The following is a 22,416-nucleotide window of genomic DNA, read 5'->3' as shown; positions in this document are numbered from 1 at the left end:
TATAAGCTGGCTAATACCGTATTTTCTCGCATATAAGCCACCTAATACCGTATTTTCTTGCATATAAGCCGCCTGATACCGTATTTTCTCGCATATAAGACGCCTATACCGTATTTTTTCGCATATAAGCCGCCTAATACTGTATTTTCTCGCATATAAGCCGCCTCCACGTATAAGTCGCACACTTAAAATTGCCTTAAAATCGTTGAATTTTTACAATTTTCCTCGTATAAGCCGCATCTTGACTCACAATTTTTACCACCATATTCATGGTTTTAATAGGGAGTACAAACATGTTACTTTGAAGGAAAAATATTAAGAAAAATCATCGCACGTCCTATTTCTAAGATTTTGTACGAATCTAAAGGACCGTCTACTGGAAGTCATGTGAGCAGTACAACGAGGAAGTGTGTCTGTAGCGGTCTAGTTTGTCATCCCTAGGTAGTAAGTAAGTTTTTTTTAACATTTTATGCAAGATACTTTTAATTTGTTCCATTGAATTTCTCTCATAGACATCAAAATAAATTTTCCCAAGCATTTTATCTGTTTATATTTTCTCTATTTTGAAATAAATGGCCATATCGACCACATTATCTTGCATTATGGCTAATTTATGCTCATATAAGCCGTACCCTCAATTCAGTCATCATGTTTTTGAGAGACAAATGCAAGAAAATAAGGTAAAAGCATAGCTTCTGTACCCCTTTTCTACAAAGGTCATCTTTCACTGCCATTGGCGCTGCTGGACAAATGAACGCTTCCAGCCATCCCAGGCCAAATGGATTTGACGTCTATCGTCACGGTGAGCTAAACGAGTGTCCTAAAAAAACAAGACATCCCCAAAAATGGTATTGTTCATTTCTCTCTTTCTCTCATCTCAAGTCAACCCCCCCCCCCCCCCCAAAAAAACCCTTCTGGTTTTCCACGTCTACCGATGATGAATCTATGGCCGCGACGCATCTCGTGTTGCCGACACGATGATGTATCTCTACTCCCCAAAGTCTTTCTCTGGCCAAAACGCACAAACACGGCGACAACAAAACAGGAAGCGAGCGCCACGATTTGCCCATTGATTTTTACCGGGGGGCATTTTGGAAATAGCCCATCTGACCTTTCGGCCAAACGGTAGAGAAAGAAGAGGCGCTAGACCGACCGACCAACCGACCCTCCCTCTCTTACACTCTTTTGCTCTTTGGCTCTAGCATACTGCTGGAAAACACATTTAAATACCAACACAATTATACTCTTTTTTTACCCAAGTTCAAGACTTTATAGTAGAATGCAAAGCCCTGTTCATGCCATCTATAGCTTGTGTTGTTTATTAGAGTAATACCTTGACATACGAGTGCCCCAAGGAATTTGAGATACGAGTAAAATTCCGAGCAGATGTTTACCATGAAATACGAGACAAATTTTGAGATACGAGAGGCTGCTTATGATTTCAGCTTCTTTCATGTTTTTTTGTGTTAATCAGTGCAGAATTAAGGGAAACACAATCGGTGCTCGGACGTTTGGTCACCAGTCTCTTGGTCGCCAGTCTTTTGATCCCTTTTGGTCGCCAGTCAAATGGTGAAAGAGAGTTTACTGTTGAAATCAGCTCTGAAAATTAAATTCATGAGAGTTTAATGTCTAAGAAAGAGAGTTTAATATCTAAGTACTGTTGAAAACAATAGATATTTAGAGATTAAACTCTCCCATGAATAAATTTTGAGAGCTGTTTTCAACAGTACGAAGATATTAAACAGTACTTATATATTAAACAGTACTTATATATTAAACAGTACTTAGATTTTAAACTTCTCCCTTAGATATTATACTTCTTCCTTAGATATTAAACTTTCTCTCATGAATATAATTTTGATATCTGGTTTCAACAGTAAACTCTACGAGCACTGGGCGGAGCATTGCATTTTTTTCTGTTTTCTGTGCGTTAATCAGTGCAGAATTAAGAGAAACACAAAGGGTCTAAAGCAACCCGGTACAATGAAGGGTAGTGCGAAGAAAAGACGTATGATGACAATCAATATTAAGCACGAATTAATCGAAAAACATGAGTATTGTTTTTACATAACTAAGTTGGCTTGCCAATACGTATGGAGAAGCAGGAAGTTGGCCTCAAAAACCAGTGTGATACATCGTTGCCTTGGTTATTGCACAGGGAGGTTTAAATGTAGTGTAGCATATGGCTAAATTGTGTGTGTATAGGAATGTAAGTTCATTTTAGTTAAATTTAAAGTTTAGGTTATGTTATGAGTGCATCCATCTAGTTTCTCTCTCTCTAGCCATATTGGAAGGGACGGCACTAAGCGGTAGGGTTGCGTTCTCCTTACATCATGGTCACACGTAGCGCTAATCACTGGAATGACAGGCTAACGCCGCCGAAGCGTTGTCGTGTTCTAACGTCTCTGTTCATCATTGTCACAACACGGCAACGTTTCAGAGGATACGACGAGGGTGAGAAGCAGTGGGCGTCTCGCTTGCTCAAAGCGCCTTTGCTGAATTTTTCATGTTCCCGCCTTGAATCAAAGAGGCCCGGAGAATTTGGTTGGAAGGAAGGAAAGATGGATAGAAGGAAGGATGGATAAACATTACTGAGATTTTGGATTCTGGGAGGGTCATTATATTAGGGACAACTGGACTGCTTTTGCCAAGTATTTTATATCATTTCAGTCTTTTCTAAAATGGCAATTATTGTTTTATATGGTGTAATCCTTCTATTTTGCATTTAAAATTCACATGACTTCAAGTAGGGTCCTGATAATTATTAAAAAAAATACAATTGAGTCCAAAAAAGATGTTAGGTTCCTTTTTTTGATTGCATGATATAACATTAAGGATTTTTTTCAGGAAAACAAATTAAAGATATTAAGTTAAAATTATAAATTATATCATTTTACAAGAGGTGGAAACAAAATATTCAATAAGAATTAGTAATTGCATCAAAAAAAGGCCAAAGAAATGGTCAAAAACATGGTAACAGTTCAGGAATCACATTGATGATGTCATGGCTATTTACAGGCGCATCTTCACCGCCCTAAAAAAAGTTCACAACTCCCAATAACGATGTTTCTTACATGCAAAAAAACTGCCGAAGATCCTCCATCCGGACTACTATGATGTTTTTGCTTGGGGGTGCTTTTGTGCACGTGTTACACGTTTCTTTAAGCATTTTTGAAGGGGCACGCCTACTTCGCGGAAATGCAGCTATTGCGGGGGGTCCCAGTCCCCATTAACCGCGATAAGCGAGGGAACACTGTAGTTTATGCATTTAGACACGTAGTTATTCCCCTGTCTAGACTTTTATTACATCAGTTTGACATTGGCACCCTTCGATCTTATTTCCTGTATTTTGTGGGTGTTCATTTGGACACCTGTCTGGGAGGGGTTTTTTACCGTGTTTATTTGACTTTACTTGGATATTAAACAGTACTTGGATATTAAACTGTACTTGGATATTAAACAGTACTTGGATATTAAACAGTACTTGGATATTAAACAGTACTAGGATATTAAACAGTACTAGGATATTAAACAGTACTAGGATATTAAACAGTCCTTGGATATTAAACGGTACTTGGACCGGCGACCAACAGACCGGCGCCCAACAGACCGGCGGCCAACAGACCGGCGACCAACAGACCGGCGACCAACAGACCGGCGACCAAGAGACCGGCGACCAAGAGACCGGCGACCAACAGACCGGCGACCAACAGACCGGCGACCAACAGACCGGCGACCAACAGACCGGCGACCAACAGACCGGCGACCAACAGACCGGCGACCAACAGACCGGCGACCAACAGACCGGCGACCAACAGACCGGCGACCAACAGACCGGCGACCAACAGACCGGCGACCAACAGACCGGCGACCAACAGACCGGCGACCAACAGACCGGCGACCAACAGACCGGCGACCAACAGACCGGCGACCAAACATCCGAGCAGCCATTAGTTTTCATCTCCGTCTCCCAAAAGGAGCTTGTTATGTCAGTGCATGTTTGCGTGGTGCTCACTAGACCACATCCACATGGCAAGAGCACAGCTACTTAACAGGGAGGAGATCCACTTTGATCACAAGGTCCCCCTTCCCCCCCCGAGGGTTCCCATCGAACCTGTCGCGCTGCCTATTACATGGACTCATTTGCATATACGAGGCTTATGGGTAAAGAAAAGGGATTGGTGCTCGAATGCCACTAGAGAAGAAAAAATAGGTCCGAGCGAGAAAACGACAAGAGCTTGCCAGTCGCCGGCAGTGACGGTCTCGTTGCCTTGGAAGGTCACGAGTTTAACGCCGAGGCGAAAAGAAAATCCCTTAAATGAAATTGTTTGGCCTGGCGACAATGGCGGGCTGCCCTTGAGACCCCCAAGACACTTACAGCTGCTTCTAGTGTGTAGAGGCAGCCAGCAGTCAAGATGAATAAAAGCTTAGACATATAAAAAGTACAGGGAAGGGTTAAAATACTCCAATTAAATTCAGCCAAAAAATGGCCCGTATTGTCATTTTTTGGGCCGTAACTATTTCTAAACCAAGAGCAGCCCAGTTTTTATTGGCCGGTGGCAAATTGTGAAAACATCGTAGAATGTGTATGGACCAAGAAAGAATCTGTTGCATTTCTCGAGTTTAACACTAGATGGAGTTTGTTGCTTAAATAGTGTATAGCCATTACTTCCAATAAGTGTGGAAATGCAGTGTTTTGTTTCGCATAAATATTTTTTAATTGAATTTTATGGCTTTATGAGAGCTGTTTTGGTTGTGATTTTTAATTTTAAATTGTTTTTATTTTTACGGTTACTGGATATTTTCTTTTCGTTCTTTCAGTAGTGTAAATAAATATGTATTATGCTATGTGTTTATATTTTTTAATTCTGATTAATCAATTTATCGTATGCTTTAATGCAATAAAGAGAATATATTTTACTCCTTTTTAAAAATGTTTAGAAATACATTCAAAAACTAAAATATATTGGAATTAAAGTTTACATTTTTTTACAAAGTAACACCAAACATATGAAAATGTGTACATAATTCCTTAATTTAAAATTTTAAATGATTTTATTTACACCTAAAAAATGCATGTAATACTCAAATTTAGCCACTATTTTTACCTCACTTAATTTTTATTATATATAACGACTATTTATCTGCACTTTCTGGTGAAGCTTTAAATCCCAAATGTGCTTGTATAATAACAATAAAACCATTTAATTCAATTAAAAATATAATGATATGACAATAATTTTTCCCGATTTTTCTCCAACATGTCCTTAACACCCTCCCAAAAATTCCAACTTGCAAAATTGCACAAAACTTAACTATAGAGAGAGAAAAAAATAAATAAAAAACTTGAGTAAATGTGCTACTTCAGTTCAATATCGACTACCAACAACAACAACAACAGGTGAGCACCGCACGCTGATACCGTGAAAGAAGCGAGCGAGAAATAAACAAGTGCAAAAACAAACCCCACCACGATAGAAAACTCTTTTATAAGATGAAGAGGTCTTCTTGTTTCTTAGCTCCGTTGGGAACGTGTCCTACCCGAGACGAGGCGCAGATGCTTCCGCTTCAGATTAAAGCGCTTTAGCGTAGCGCTTTAGCGTAGCGCTTTAGCCTATTACACGCAAGAGACAATGCGTCTCTGCACTCCTTTGTAGCCGTAAAAGTTAATGCGGGGAGTAAATCGCTGCGCCTGAAACGCTTATTTGGAGGGTAAACGTGCTTTTTTTTTTGTAAAAGACTCCTGCCGGGATAAAACATACACATTTGTCTCTAAATGCACGTTGTGGGGACAAACAATGGCAGGCAGCAGCACATCAAGGCTAGGAAAAGTTTTTCCAAACAAATGTATCAAATAATGATGACTGTTTCCAGAAATGTTTTTTTTATGAGAAGAAAGTTGTATTTTTTTGCCAAGAAAAGCAAAAAAGTGGGTAATAAAATGCATTTGAAGGACAACTTTGTTATGAGTATGAGTTAAATATTTTTTAAACTCATAACTTTTAAGTAAATGGGTTTTTTAATATAAAGCAATATTTATTTGACAGATTTTCTTGATTTCAATGGAATTTGTGAAATTATCCATTTTTAAAAAATGTTGATTACATATTTAGTTATTATTTGTATTTACTTCGTATTTATTATTATTTATTGATTATTTATGTTGTTTGTCATTGTTGTTATTTGTAGACTTCACTATTTTTGTTGACTACTTATGTGACAACTTATTATTTATTAATTATAGATTAAAAATGTATTATTTATTGTTATTATTTTTTATTATACATTTCCCTGTTAGATTTTCTTATTATTTTTGCACTTCCCTACTTATTTTAGTTGACTGCTTATGTGACTACTTATTATTTATTACTTATTAATTGACAACTTATTATTTATTACTTATTGATTGACAACTTCATCATTTATTGTTAGTTTTTATTGATTATTTATTTTCTTGTTTGTTTTTTCTTGCTATTTGTGCACTTATTTTTGTTGACTAATGTGCCAACTTATTTAATATTTTTTACTCATTGATTAACCATTTAATATGTATTGTTATTATTTATTGATTATTTATTTTCCTGTTTATTTTTACTTATTATTTGTGCACTTGACTCACTTTGAATCTCATTATACAATAAAAATGTCTGTGTGAGAAACTAAAGCATATGAACAATAAAAAATATGATTTTTATAGAAATATCACCATCTTTAAGAAAAAAAATTAAACTAAAGTTTTTGGAGAAAAGTGTAAACTTTCTATTTCAGGTGTCCAAACCAACACTTGCCACTTAAATAAAATATAAGAGTCCCGATCGTAATGGGTACAAAGTGACACATTTACTGTTCTTTTGAGGGTCGTCCACAGGGGGTGATAGTTTCTCAAAGTTCGTTTTTCTTAAATTTGACGTTAAACGGAATTGCATATGTAGCGGGCGCATGAAAAATTAATCCACACCAGTCTGGCAAATGTCAAGGGTAATGATCTTACCTCCTTGGCTTTTTGTTTCAGTCGAGCTTGCTCTGGGTCTTCTTGCCTGGAGCGACTCTGTGGAGAGGAAAGGTGAAGGACGGGATTAAAAAAAAAGGTGGTGTTGGGTACGGGTTAAAAGTTGCTTTAAAGAATCGGCCATTTTTTTTCTCATCGTTAAAAACAAGGTTAAAATGAGAAGTGGTATTTCTATATTTTTGGCTAAGGGTTTCCATTAAAGTTTGTTTTTGGAGGAAAACAATTAGGTACTTTGCTTAAAAATCTCATAGGACAAGATTTTACAGAATTGAGATGCAGGACAAAAACCTGTTGGGATAAACTGACTGGGTACGTGAAGTCTTGCGTGTATATATCCAAAAAAAAGTGTTTCTAATGCATTCTTGTAATGGATTTTAATATTGCAAAAACCTCCTGAAATGGACATTCTTGTAATTATTGTGGGTAGGGGTGTAAATAAAAAAATTCTGATGTTTCTGCTGTAAAATTTTGGTTTTGCGAATTGCTTTGGAAAATAATAATAATAATATTCTTCAAATTTTCTCTCATTTTTGTGTTTCTCGCATCTTTCATACAAAATTAGGACACTTTGACCAATTTTAAAGGGTTTAGTTGGCAGTTGTGTGAGGACCATGTAACGAATTAGAGAATTTACATATAAAGAACACCTCTACTTACGAAAGTCAACCAACTAGAACCAATTAATTTTGTAAGAATACTTCCTACTGTTACTATGTGATCAATGTAAAAATGATCAATTTTTAACACCACTCTGGTTCATCTATCGCCAGTAGCCAATGAGAATACAGCCGATTCTAGCAAAACCCCTCCCCATTTAACGAACAAAGTATCCCGATTCATCTGTTGCTGCCGAGGCAAAAAAAAAAAATGTACAAAAAAAAAAAAACGGGAACAGAATACGAAGGTGTCAAGGACAAGGCGTTTGAATTGAGTAGAAGTGCAACGGAGCGCACACCCTGGGGGGCTGTGGCCTTTAAACCCGCTCCAAATCCAGCCCCAAATAAGCCGCTGGAGGCGGACGCTAATCAAAAGACGTTATTAAAAATTCTGCATGAGCCAGCACACGCTCGCGCACCACAAAGGGGGGGTGAAGGATGTTGGTGAGTATCAGTGAAAGTGTCACTGTGAGCCAGGGTGGCGATCCGTTAAAGTGTGTGCGTGCGTGTATTAGTCGCGGAACCACACTTCTATTTTAATAAGCGGTCGAGATGTGGGTGAATATACCAATGTCCCTGGGAAATCCTCAGATAAAAATGTGTGTATGACTGACCACTACAGGCTGGGGTGGTCCATTACAGCATCATAATTTTTATTTTTATTTTTTAAATGTACTTATTTTGTTATCTGGGTGATTTTTACACAGAGAATAGGATTCAGTTAACCTATATTTTGCAGAAGAAGAAAGAAGTTTTGCTTTTGTTTTGTGGGATTTTTGTGGGTATCAATGTGTGTGTAGGTTATACAGTAATCCCTCGAATAACGCGGATTATGTAGACCAGACATGACCGCGATAATCGAAACAATGGGAAGTAGGATCACCCCTATTATTAGTACTATTATTAGCACAAAAAATGGTAGTTTGATAGCTACAATTAATTGTTCATTTGTTCGTATTTTACAGGATGTGGAATTTTATTTGTTATGGGTGTTTAGTGTTAGTTTACTTCAACTATTTTATTATACTTCAAATTCTCTTAAAACACACTCCAATTCATCAGGGCTCATTAAACGCAAATTATATTGAAAAAAATTATGTCAGATTGGAACTTTTAGTGGCTCTTTAACTCACAATTTCAAATTTTAACTCCGATTGGATCTTTTAGTGGCTCTTTACCTCTAACAGTTTCAAATTTTACCTCAGATTGGATCTTTTAGTGGCTCTTTGACTCTCACAGTTTCAAATTTTAACTCAAATTGGATGTTTTAGTGACTCTTTGACTCACAGCTTCAATTTTTGACTCAGATTGGCTCTTTTAGTGACTCTTTGACTCTCTCAGTTTCAAATTTTGACTCAGATTGGATCTTTTAGTGGCTCTTTGACTCTCACAGTTTCAAATTTTAACTCAGACTGGCACTTTTAGTGGCTCTTTGACTCTCACAGTTTCAAATTCTAACTCAAATTGAATCTTTTAGTGACTCTTTGACTCTCCGTTTCAAATTTTGACTTTCTGTCTAACTTGTGAAGATAGATATACACTTTGTTTCCCTGGTTGTACGCATTTGTGTGTCTGGGAGTGTGTGTCCACATTGGGGAGGAGCCACGGGACACCAAAACCCTTAGGCCAGGAGCCCGGGAGGACACGGGGAGGTCACTTCATCTACTGGTGTCACATTCAAATTCATGTGTCAGAAGCAACGACACCCCCGCGCACACACACATATACACACACCGCAGTACATAGGCACGCCCTTTTTGTCCCATTGGGACACGATAAGAGTACAAGTGGTGAAAAGTTAACGTTACCTTGGCAGCTTTCAAGAGGATCTCTCTCTCTTGTTCGTCCTTTCTGGCCTTCTCCATCCTCTCTAGTTGCTCGAAAAAGCGTAGTTGAGAGCGCGCGTCGCCCGACTGCTCGTAGCATTCGTCGTCCTGAAAGGGGACACATGGGGTTAAACGGTGTAGAAAAATGGCAGGTGACTGACAATGAAAAATCATGTCTTGAAAAATTAAATGGAGAAAAATTTCCAGTCAAATAAGATTTATTTCTGGACTATTTGGAGGGTTTTGCCCCATTGTTGAACTAAAACGTATTTTTGATTTTAACAGTAATTAGTTATTTGACTTTTTTTTTTCATTCAAAAAGTTGTTTATATTTTCATTTTGGGGTTTTTAATTTTAAAAAAATGACTTATGAATAGATTATTTTTTATGTATTTAAATGTGTGAAAAAAAATAAAAATAATGTCAAAAACCATATGAATTCGCTTTTCATTTTTTATTATTTAAAAAAAATCTTACTAAAAAAACGTTTTAAAAAGGAAAAAAACATAAATATTCAGCTCCATGGAATCTTTCTTTCTACATTTTATTTAAAGTTTATTTTACTGCAAAACATGAAGTCAATGCACATTCTTTAATTTTAAAATTTAGTCTTCTTTGCGCAAGTCTATAATAAGGTGCATATATTGCTAGATGAACTCTGAAGCTGAAACTTAACTCTCAAATAAGCACATGTATGAATGACTGAATATTTGATTACATTTTGTTTTCCTTTTTACTATAGGTAAACCTTTTTATAAGCTTGTGCTTTTGCTTTTGTACTGGTTTACCAGTAAAGAAGAGTCCTACGGGCTATAAATCCTATTGATTTCACCCCGGCGTGGAAAAAAAATTGCTCCACTTCCCATTCATTTGTTAGTGCGATGAAACAGTGGGTGATGGATGGGGAGGGGCACTGGGTCATACAGTGGACGTTGCCATTTGGACGGCAACCAAATGCAATGTAATTCAGCCAATCCAATAAATGCAAACACATTCCGGATGATTCTGTTTTGATGATAAGTATTAGCAGCTGTGAAAGTCACTTTCTCCAATTAAATCTGTTAATTACACTCCACCTGAATCTTGCTATAACTCGACTACTAGGGAGTGCTGTTATAAAATACAGTGGTGCCTTGACATACGAGCAATTTGAGATAAGAGTAAAATTTCTGGACATAATTTTGCATTTTTTATGGCGGAGCGTGTTCGCTAATATGAGAGCAGTACTATTTCCTGTCTTTTACCAAATAGATTTAGAGTTATGAAAAGGGTATTGTTAATAATAAAGATCGACATTCTCTAGCTAGCTGGTTGAATGCTAGCTACGAGCAATTTGAGATATGAGTAACATTCCGGGAATATATTTATCGTGAGATACGAGACAAATTTTGGCATTTTTTCAGTGTTTTTTTTTTGTTAGTCAGTACGAAAGGCAGAGCTTGTTCGCTAATACGAACAAATAATAAAAAATATTGACATTCTCTAGCTAGCTGGTTGAATGCTAGTTACGAGCAATTTGAGATAAGAGGAAAATTTCTGGAAAATATTTATCTTGAGATACGAGACATACTTTAGAATTTTTTTTCTTTTGTTAGTCAGTGCAAAAGGCGGAGCTTGTTCGCTAATACGAACAAATAATAAAAAAGATTGATATTCTCTAGCTAGCTGATTGAACGCTAACTATCCAGAATGTCCTCAGTTGATACAAAAAGGAAGTCAAATCCAAAGATATTAAACTTCCTCGTAATAAACGACTGACTTTTCTAACACTAATTGACGGAAAGACATTCATGAAAGTCAAAATTGCGACAACCAACCAACCAACCACGTTTTCTTTCTACTTTGAAGTTTAAGCCTAATTAGCTCGTCTTTCATTTCATGTGATAATCATAAAGTCGCCCCTAAAAATCAGTCCATACTTAATATTAAAAACTCTTTTTGATGATCGTTTTAAGTCCGCAAATCCCCCAAAAAATCATGAACGACAAAAAAAAAACACAAAAAAAACTTCCGAACTCCAAACGTTCCCCATTTAGAGTTCTCATTTGTCGAAAACATACTTGCTAACCGTCTTACTTTTAAAAGCTTGTTTACAATCTGAGCTTTGGCATCTCGCTTGGGAAACGTCGTCACCCCCCGCCTAAGAAAGGTGCGCATAAAGAAAAAACAACTTTTTTTTGCTGCTTATCAAAAGTTAATAAGATAATTGGTTATTTCACAGGTCGGCAGCAGCTGCTTTTGTGGAGGAAAGCGAATGTGGGTGCGTACATCAGACGATTCCCATCGCAATGGCGTCCCGCTCCCCCCAAAGTTTCTGGCGCTCTCTTATCCGGTCTTTGTAGCAGAGCTGAGCCTGCACTCTCCTGCCACCACAAACGTAGGGGACCCCCCCCTCATACGCTCTTTAAGGCCCCCCACCTCTTCATCTTTTTTCCGCCCGTCTTTAATTTTTTTTCTTCTTTTTTCGCTGATGTCAACAGAGCGTCTTCACAGAGCGCCGCTTCTTGTCGCATTCGCACCTCGTTTGGCAAACCGCGTAAAAAAAGAAAAAGTTGGGGAAATGAAAAAGAAGAGGCGCAAAACAGAAAGGGGGTGCTGCTGCTTTCCTACTTTTAGTGTTGAGAAAAACACCTTTTCAAAGTTTGGGGAAATGTTAGTGCTTTAATGTGAGCCAATTAATTGTGCTTCTTTTTAAAAGGCCAGGCTAAAGTGTAAAAGAGCATTTTAACGTTTTACTTTATAGTCAATTTTATCGATTTCCCTTTATACAGTCGTATCATTACTTGCGAAATGTATTGGTTTCGAGATTTTTTTCGTAACTTGAAAATTTCGTAAGTAGAGGTGTACTTTATATGTAAATTCTCTAATTTGTTCCACGGTCCTCACACAACTACCTATTAGAACCTTTAAAATGGGTCAAAAAATTGTGTGTTAACATGTTCCACGTTGCATTTGTAGTTTTTAAATTGCTTAATAAGGGGAATTCAAAATAAAATAATGGATAAAGAAATGCATGGACTTTTTGAGGTATTTCGCAACCTCAATCTTTTTCGTAACTAGAGTCACTCATTAGCGGTACTCGTTTGGACGTTTGGTTGCCGGACGTTTGGTCGCCGGATATTTGGTCGCCGGATATTTGGTCGCCCGGACGTTTGGTTGCCCGGACGTTTGGTCGCCCGCCGTTTGGTCGCCGGCCGTTTGGTCGCCGGGCGTTTGACAACATGTCAAGAGTTTACTGTTGAAACCAGCTCTCAAAATTAAATTAATTAGAGAGTTTGATATCTAAATATCTATTGTTGAAACCAGCTCTCAAAATTACATTAATTAGAGAGTTTAATATCTAAATATCTACTGTTGAAACCAGCTCTCAAAATGATATTCACCCGGGAGACCAGAAGTCTGGGAGACCAAAAGCCCGGGAGACCAAAAGTCCGGGAGACCAAAAGTCAGGGAGACCAAAAGATATTTGTCCAAATAGTGTACTTTGTAGAGCAACAGAGGGATTCAAATATGATGTCATACCTTGCAAGAGTCCAGTCTGTGTTGCGCAATGGCCGAAACCTTTTCCACAACAGTTCGGAGTCGCGACTGTGCCGCGTGCGAGATGAATGTCACCACTTCCATGGGCACGTCCATGATTCCAAAGCGCTTAGCTGCAAAACAAACACACAATTAGCAATAACCCTTCTATCTTTTTTTAAATGACATTTCAAAATTTCTTAATACATTCCTTTTTACTTGACTTTGTACTTTATACTTTTTACTTTAATGATGACTGATGAGTATGTTAATACAAATGTTTATGTTATATATGTACTTTTAACGGATGCACTCTTTTATATGTATCGTATCTTGTGCTGACCCGGCCCATCTGTCAAATTTTTAAAGTCAATGTGGCAAAACATCAACAATGGCTGGCTCTAGAGGTGACTGTGTAGTGAGTGCTTCATACCTGGAAGTCAATAGCAATTACCGTATTTTCACGACTATAAGGCGCACTTAGAAGTCTTAAATTTTCTCCAAAATACACAGTGCGCCTTATAATACAGTGCGCCTTATAATACAGTGCGCCTTATAATACAGTGCGCCTCATAATACAGTGCGCCTTATATATGGAAAATGTCATTCATTGAGGGTGCGCCTTATAATGCGGTTCGCCTTATAGTCGTGAAAATACGGTCATCCAAAAAACTATAAAATACAGGAAAACCATATAAATTGACAGGTATGGTAATCTGACAAAGCAATTGCCGAGTACGACCAAATCCAGAGATGACATTCAATAGACCCAAAAGAAGAAATAATGCTCCATTAGCGACATACTGTGGCTTAACTCCAAAGCATTCCCCCAAACACACCCACACAATAACTAGCCAACATGTACTGCATTGCAAAGTGCAATTAACATCGAAAATTGCACTTGTTTCCCAAAAATTCAGTCACAGGGGGCTTTAGAAACCCCTTCAAAGCGAAGTAGTAAACGACACTGACCATCTCTGCGTCGACAGATAATTTAGCTTCCTCCAAGCCAAAACCGGAGTCATAACAAAAAAGACTTGCTATCCGTTCCAACTTCTTCTTTTTTTTTTTTTTTTTGAAAGGGCCCCATTAACATAATTCCCCTCTCTGGCAGCCTTTTAAGTAAACCACAGCAATTATTTAAATCAGCTCGACAATACATATAGCATTGGCTCGTTTGTGCTTTGAAATGGTTCTCTTCTCATTACTGTGGTGGGGTACAAACACACACACACACAAAGACAAACACACACACACACACATTTATAAAGTAATATCACCAGGTCATTGGAAAAAGGGCTTCGCTAACTTCTCGCAAATAAGATCTATTTCAAGGTAGGGCAATGAATATTTCAAGGAACATTTAAAACAGTATTCGATAATAAACGGTGCGTTAAAAATAATGCTAAAGTCAATTTTCGACCAAATCGGACGATAAAATGACTTGAATCTATGTCTCAAAAGTCCAAATAGATTATGGTAAAATTGAAATTTTATTGTGATGTAATGCTAGGCCGTACAATTAGCGCTAAACTAATTGAGAAAAGATATTAGTCTTGAAATCCTGGTGAATTTTTTTGGACGAGTTATTATGTGGTAAGGTTATTATCAACAAAAATAAATGGCAGAATAAAAATATATTTTGGTTAAGAAAATAAAAACACGATCATTAAAAGAGAAAAAAAATGAACATTGTAGCTGATACTGTTATTTGTTTGCAAAATAACCAAAAAAAATTGACAAAAACATATTAAAGACACCTATTTTTTACTGGATCCACTGAGATAATATTTCTAATTTAAAATGAAAAAATTCAAAACATATACTTTTTTGTGATGTTTTTGGGTGTTTTATCTTATTGCGTTTTTAAAATGATGCACCTGACAAATATCAAATTGATTAAAACAAAAGCTCATAATAAAACTAATAAATACAAAAATAAAACTGGAAAAAAATCAATAAAGCTAGCTAAAAACAAGTAAAAAAACTATTAAAAACGGATTGAATTTGAGTGGAGAAATAATCAAACTTAATTACAATGAAAAAACCTAAAACAAGTATAATGATCAAATTCCTCACAAAAAACTGTGAATTAAAAAATAAATATATCGCGTCTTTGTAAATTTTAGTGTGTCTTAGTCATGATGACGATGTATCCCGGATTTCCCGCTAGCTATATCTTTACATTTTATGTCTCAGTACCCTTTAGAAGACAACTGCTCATTTTCTGGCAAAAGCCTGGGCCACCTAAGGTTAAAATCAAGTCAAAGAAACAACAACAACAAAAAACCTAAATAAATAAAACAGAGGACTTTCTGACGGAGTGAACTTGGCAGGCATGGGGAGCCTCCCTCGGACTGCTGTCAGCTGTGAGCATGGGGAGACCAATCAACTGACACAACAAAGCTGCACGAGTTCCACCAACCCAGCAGGGGGCGGCCTCGCCTCCTGCCCCTACTCTCTCACGCTGGGCAGTCCCTGAAGGGAACGCGTGTATTTTTAAAAAAATAAACCCAGTGCCCCAAAGGCGATGAGATTAAAAACCAAACCGAGAGTCCACTTAGCCTCTAGGTTTGAAGATGCTTTAATGGAGATAAAACAAGATGAAGTCTGCGGCCTTCCTGCTGCGTCCAAATGACGTGCGGTGCTTTTTGATTACAACGTGGAATCTTTTCCGTGAGATAATCTCGCTTTAACTATAACCTTCATCTTTTTGCAACTTACACAAAAGACTACAAATGTGTCATCGTGTATAGACAAGCGGTGTCAAATATGTTACCCACCGTATTTTCTCCCATATTAGCCGCATCTGCGTATTGTGACCGGACGTTTGGTCGTCCGGATGTTTGGTCGCCCGGACGTTTGGTCGCCGGACGTCTGGTCGCCCGGGTGAATATAATTTTGAGAGCTGGTTTCAACAGTAAACTCTGTCACGTTGTCAAACGTCCGGGCGACCAAACGTCCGGGCCACCAAACGTCCGGGCCACCAAACGTCCGGGCCACCAAACGTCCGGGCCACCAAACGTCCGGGCCACCAAACGTCCGGGCCACCAAACGTCCGGGCCACCAAACGTCCGGGCCACCAAACGTCCGGGCCACCAAACGTCCGGGCCACCAAACGTCCGGGCCACCAAACGTCCGGGCCACCAAACGTCCGGGCGACCAAACGTCCGGGCGACCAAACGTCCGGGCCACCAAACGTCCGGGCCACCAAACGTCCGGGCCACCAAACGTCCGGGCCACCAAACGTCCGGGCCACCAAACGTCCGGGCCACCAAACGTCCGGCCGACCAAACGTCCGGCCGACCAAAACGTCCGGGCGACCAAAACGTCCGGGCGACCAAAACGTCCGGGCGACCAAAACGTCCGGGCGACCAAAACGTCCGGGCGACCAAAACGTCCGGGCGACCAAAACGTCCGGGCGACCAAAACGTCCGGGCGGCCAAAACGTCCGGGCGACCAAAACGTCCGGGCGACCAAAACGTCCGGGCGACCAAAACGTCCGGGCGACCAAAACGTCCGGGCCACCAAAACGTCCGGGCCACCAAACGTCCGGGCCACCAAACGTCCGGGCCACCAGACGTCCGGGCCACCAGACGTCCGGGCCACCAGACGTCCGGGCCACCAAACGTCCGGGCGACCAAACGTCCGGGCGACCAAACGTCCGGGCGACCAAACGTCCGGGCGACCAAACGTCCGGGCGACCAAACCTCTGGCGACCAAACGTCCGAGCACCCACGAGTATAAACCGTACACTTAAAATGCATTAAACATTGCTTTAAATTATTTTCTTTAATGAGTGTGTCATGGTTGGAAGTCCACTTTCAGCATGTTGCTCCCCAAGAAAATATTCCATCACCCTCTTCTTTAACTCTACTGATACTACCGAAAAAAGCTAACTTGCTGGACTTCATCTCCTTAAAGTGTCAGAGACATTCATACGGAAGATAATTTTTTTAAGTTGTGCGAAGGAGGCCAACGGCAACACAGCACCCTCGTGATGGTACTGATACCAATGCTGTGGGCATAAATTTCCCTGGTCGACTTGTTACCCCTGATTCAGTGTTATGTTGGCATAATAACGCAAAAAAAGTAGTGTTTACATGCAGTGTGAAAGGGGCCTGAAGCAGCGCCCCACTTAGCTAATACTACTACAGCTAGTGGAAAATTCCTGGGTCATTCCTAGGTTATACAGGAGGGTAACACAGATATGGGTGGAATCAATTTTGGGAGATTATTGGGCATTACTAACACTGATTTTGAGTCTGTATTAATAAACACAGATATGGGTGTAATCAATTTGGTTGGGATTATTAGGCATTACTAACACTGACTTTGAGTGTGTATTGATAAAAAAAATGAGAGCTGATTCAAAAATCCACATAAAATACCCGTTTTTTTTTATTGTGTTTGATTGGATTTCCGATAAATTCCGATCCGATTTCTAATCGGGGGACATTCTTAGTTATTAATTGGGTGTTCGAAACAACCGCATGAAATGGACTAAAAAATATCTACTGTGAATGCTCTATTAAAGAAACAGGAAAAATTAATAAAGTTATCCAATCCAATCCAAAAAAGTTTGACCTAGAGATTCTCCATTTTCCCAGCCAGTGCCTTAGCCAATCACACTGCCTGAAATGAGTTTTTCCTATTTTGCCATTGTTTTAATAACAGTTTCTATACGATCTACTGAGAAATTTGACACTTTTTCACAGAGTGCCTATGGCTGGCTCCCTTGTAAACCTCCAGTTTCTTAACTAGTTCTACAATGTCTTCTGTGTCTTGTGTCTGTCTTGCTACTACAACCAAAAAATTTCCCGAAAACGGGATGAAATAAAGTTCTAACCTAACCTAAACAATAACCCAGATACAACGTGGCTTTTACCAAAGATCCCATTGACAGATTTTAGCGTCGATACCAAGTGAATCCACAAAACTATCCCTCTCTCTACTACCAAATCTGATTCCTCACAGCTAAGACGCTTTAGTCCACAGGACAACTGTTCGTCCCCGCCTTTAAAAAGACAAAGCCATCAAGAATTCATACGTATGAGCCCGCGGTCCAGCAAAGTCAGACAGACAGCCGCTGAAGAATTCATTAAAAGAAGGTGAAAGAATTGCTAAGTGTATCACACTGAGGCCTAAGGCTGCAGCCTGAAACTACTGCAGGCAAAAACAACACAGAAAATCAAAAGTCGTCCTCGCCAATGCTATTTTAAATGCAGAAACGGCATGTTCCCTACAAATCGCAAACACGGAGCTATTTCATCATTTCCCGCAAAGTCGCAAAAAACGGTATTCGACGCGGAAGTTGCCATATGCCGACCGCACTTGCCTGTTTCCAGGATTCGTCGATGGAGCAGCCCGGGGTGCATGAAGGCCTCATCCTTGCACGATCGGATCTGCGTGCCGACCAGTTCGGAGTTTGTGGCCAGGATGCGGGCGCTCTCTTCGTTTAGGTTGACTCCCGCCATGGAAGCCACGTCGTTGATGTCGTCGTCATCTCTGAAAAGTGACATTTCAAAGTCAAGAGATTGGCACATATTTACTCACTTAAAAGTCTACAATCTTCTCCAAAATAGTCCAATCAGTCTGCACTAAATTCAAGATTTTGTAGATGTTGCTGTATGACGCTGATAGATTGACTATCTGGGTACATTGCTTGCTGACGCGGTATATTTATATAGCGAAAAGGCGGTAAAGCAATACGACAATATTAGCAATTGACAATTACCATATTTTGCCGTTTAATATACCCAAGTATATTAAAGGATTTTTGTTTTATTGAGCGCCATTTAATATACCCCTGCCGTTAAATATATGCGGGTATATTAAACGGCTACTCAGCTTTTTTGGCAAGATTTGTATGGTGTTTATGGGGGCATAATTATAGAAATTTAAGTTCATTACAATTCCAAGTCAGACTTTATTTAGTAAGTACTTTTAACCTGAGCAGTAAGTAGTTTTAGTCTGCAAAACGTTGATGTACCCCGTCACGACATAAAGAGTGCTTGGTGGATCGTACCTTCTCGTTTTGTGCACCATTTAATATACCCCTGCCTGCCGTTTAATATACCCGGGTATATTAATTGGGGGTGGGGGTATATTAAACAGCAAAATACTGTACGTTTTTGTGACCGAGACGATTCGGATTGGAGCCAAAATGGGTAAAATGACATCGGTTTTACAAAAAAACATACTTAAAAAAAATCCTGTACAAAACTTGTTATACAGCGATACATTCCACCTCATCCTCAACCCTAAGAAGCTCAGTTTTTTTAAAAAAAATGGCTGTCAGACTGTGGTCCTGGCCCGAATTAGCCCTACCAAAAAAAAAACCTTAAAAAAACACAGAACTCCCACTGCTCGATGATTCGCCATTTTACAGAGCTTCGGACAACGCGATACAAAAGTTGACACGGCGGCAGGAGGTTGACAAAGACCATTAAAGTGCACCTTTAAGTGTTTTTCCTCCAAGCACATTAATTATGAGCTTGCACAACAACAAAGCATAACATTGAGTGTGGATATGTAGGGAGGAATATACCCGCTGATTGTGCTACCGCCTCGGGCGGTGTGGCTACCCATCGCCCCCTCGCCACGTCCTCGCGGATAACTTGACCTGTCCTAAAATGAAGCAAGCCCACGGGTGCTGAGTTCAAAGACAAAACATAAATGGTACTGCATCGAATTGGCTGGAAAACATAAAACGACTCAGCAATGGAGAGTGGAACTTTTAGCTTGACTCGTTGATTTGGTCTAAAAAAAAAATGTTAAGTATATTTTTTTTATATATTTTTTTTATGTTGAGAATCCCTGGATTATTGCTTCTTCACTTATCGCGAAGTCACTACTTTGCGTTTTTTTCGCAATAAATTATTAATATTTTTTGCTTGATTTTTAAGTCCATCATTTTGGAATATTTTGAAGGCAAAACAAAAGCAAGATTAAAAAAAATGACTTAAGTTTAGTGTAAGGTTAGATTAAACATATTTTTGTGTGTCTGCATCGTAATCTAATTTCATTTAAATTTGTTTTTGTTATGTTACGAGCGCGTTGCCATGCAAAAAAGTCTCAACTGCTGTCCCTCTCTCTCCCCACCAAATCCATCTAAATTTAGTACTATAAAAACACATTTTAGTACTATTAAACCACTAGTTATTTGCTACTTTGTAAATAGATGACAAATTAGAACAAATAAAAATATTTTTCCAATCCAAAATCCCATTTTTGGGTGTTTTTTTTTTTATATTGTCAGAACAAACTAATTAGTTTGTAGTTAATTCCTATGGCAAACATTCATTTGAGTTACGAATAAATCGCCATACAAACTCAATCCCGGAACACATTAAGTTCATATCTCAAGGTACCACCGTATAAAAACACCAAATATTCACATATTGTGGCAGGTCTTGGAACCTGTTAACCATGATAAACGGGGTATTACTGTATACCGGCCTGGGGGTCCGGGGTCACAGACATATCAGCACACAAAAAAAAAGCAAGTCCGTATTGACTAAACTTTGTGTTTGGTCATGTGACTGCAAAGCAGCTGCGGCACAAGCTAACACACACACTAACACACACACTAACACACACACACACACACACACACATGCATGAAAGCACACTGCAGGGCGTTTGGGGTTTCTAGTACATCTCCGGCCTCCAGTGTGTGTGTGTGTGTGTGTGTGTGTGTGTGTATGCCTGAATGTGGAGTTTACAGTAGAGAGTGAAAGCAGCTGTCTCTGTGCCTTACCCTCCTCACCCCTCATATCTCTGTACAGTAAACAGCCCACTTCTGCTGTAATCGACCCTCTCAAACACAATCTGCTCTTCCAAGTTTGACACATGCGTCAGAATTGCTAACTCAAATACACATAATGGCATGCAGGTCAACTGAAAATATTGATAGGTGTATCATACACTTTTTTTTTAAAAGGTTAATTAGGAGGGAGGACATCATATGGATTGAGTATGCTTGCATATATTCCGCAGAAAATTGGGTTATAAACCAGAAAAATAAACTCAAAAAAATTTCGAGGATCGTTTTAAAGGCACAAAATTCCAACATCCCATAGGTAGTATTAACATGGTACAAAGCGGACAGTTTTACTATTCATGAAAAAAAAAATTTTAAGGGGAAAAAAGCCACATTTAGATGTTGAGCACCGTATTTTCTCGCATATTAGCCTTATCCACGTATAAGCCGCACCCATAAAATTGCCGGCTTATATGCGAGAAAATATGGTATTCCACCACAGTAGCAAAAATGCAAAAAGCACAAAGGTAGCTAAGCTCTTAAAAAAAGGGTTCAAGAAACATTAAAAAACCCACCGTCCCTTGTTAAATGTGGGTTGAGCCCCCCCTCCTCTACATCCCATCATCATCACCTATGGCATTGCCCTGGCTTTGAAATACAAGCTTGATATGGAAACGGCGCTAATGCATGCACGAGGCTGCCGGCTATTCGTACCCCCCCGAGCCAAGCCAATCCAATAACTCCAGAAGCTCCTGAGGACCGCTAATTACATCTCAGCTTTATTAGCGCCCAGCTGTAGTCCAGGAATATTTTGCATTTCATATCTCATTGCCTCCTTTTAATGTCAGGCTTGTCTCGGGTGTTTGATTTGGAGCCTTGGCAATTGCCAAAAACTCCCAGAAATTAAAGCAACGCCTCAAAAAGAGAGTTTGTTATGACACAGGGAAGCAATTCAAAAAGCTAATGGTTCAAAAAACGAAGAGAACCAAATAAATTTAATCATGTTGGAGTCTAACCTGCGCAGAGTAGATTTAAAAAGATCAATAAAAAGTAGAAAATATAATAAATGTGTGCACTGGGTTAACAATTGTAGTTGCTAACCATGGTTGTCATGGTAACGAAAGCATTACTTTACATTAGCATGATAATGGAGAGCTATTGAAATTGACTTCTTTGTTTATTGACAGATTTATTTTTAGTGTTGATATTTCTAATTGAAATTTTCTAAATAAAAAATATATTGATCAATTTTATTGACTTTTTGCATAGGAAAAATATTTACTGCAATTAAGTCCATTAAAATGAAGTAAAACGTCATAATGGTAAAATGGAGAAAAAAATGGTATATTTATTCAAGACAAATTAAGCTATTAAACTTAATAATACTCTGGAAAAAAGTACTTAAAAAATAACGTAATAATATTTCATTAAAACTAACCTTTCTACTAACTCTAAACATTTTTTTATAAAATATAGATCCGATAATTGATTATATATATATCTTTTCTTTTTGTCAGAATTTGGAAGCACCCAAAAAATCAGTTCAGATAAATAAAAATAAAATGCTCATGTTGAAACGTCTCAAAAAATATATAAAAAATAGCATTAATTATATTTCAATATAACTAAGCTTTCTAATAG

General features: G+C 38.7%; 1 protein-coding gene across 1 annotated transcript in view; it reads right to left on the bottom strand.

Annotated features, from left to right (window-relative positions):
- LOC144194095 (transcription initiation factor TFIID subunit 4) overlaps positions 1-22,416 on the bottom strand; it is a 90,501-nt gene that overhangs the window by 47,322 nt on the left and 20,763 nt on the right. The window contains exons 11-14 of the mRNA XM_077712912.1: positions 18,349-18,518; positions 13,014-13,144; positions 9,474-9,599; positions 6,992-7,048 (exon numbers count right to left, since the gene is read on the bottom strand). Of these exons, the coding sequence (XP_077569038.1) occupies positions 6,992-7,048; positions 9,474-9,599; positions 13,014-13,144; positions 18,349-18,518 (484 nt within the window). The remainder of the gene's footprint in view (positions 1-6,991; positions 7,049-9,473; positions 9,600-13,013; positions 13,145-18,348; positions 18,519-22,416) is intronic.

The sequence above is a fragment of the Stigmatopora nigra genome, chromosome 3, assembly GCF_051989575.1.
Source record: "Stigmatopora nigra isolate UIUO_SnigA chromosome 3, RoL_Snig_1.1, whole genome shotgun sequence".
Lineage (NCBI taxonomy): Eukaryota > Metazoa > Chordata > Actinopteri > Syngnathiformes > Syngnathidae > Stigmatopora > Stigmatopora nigra.
This window is presented reverse-complemented; position numbering and strand designations above follow the sequence as displayed.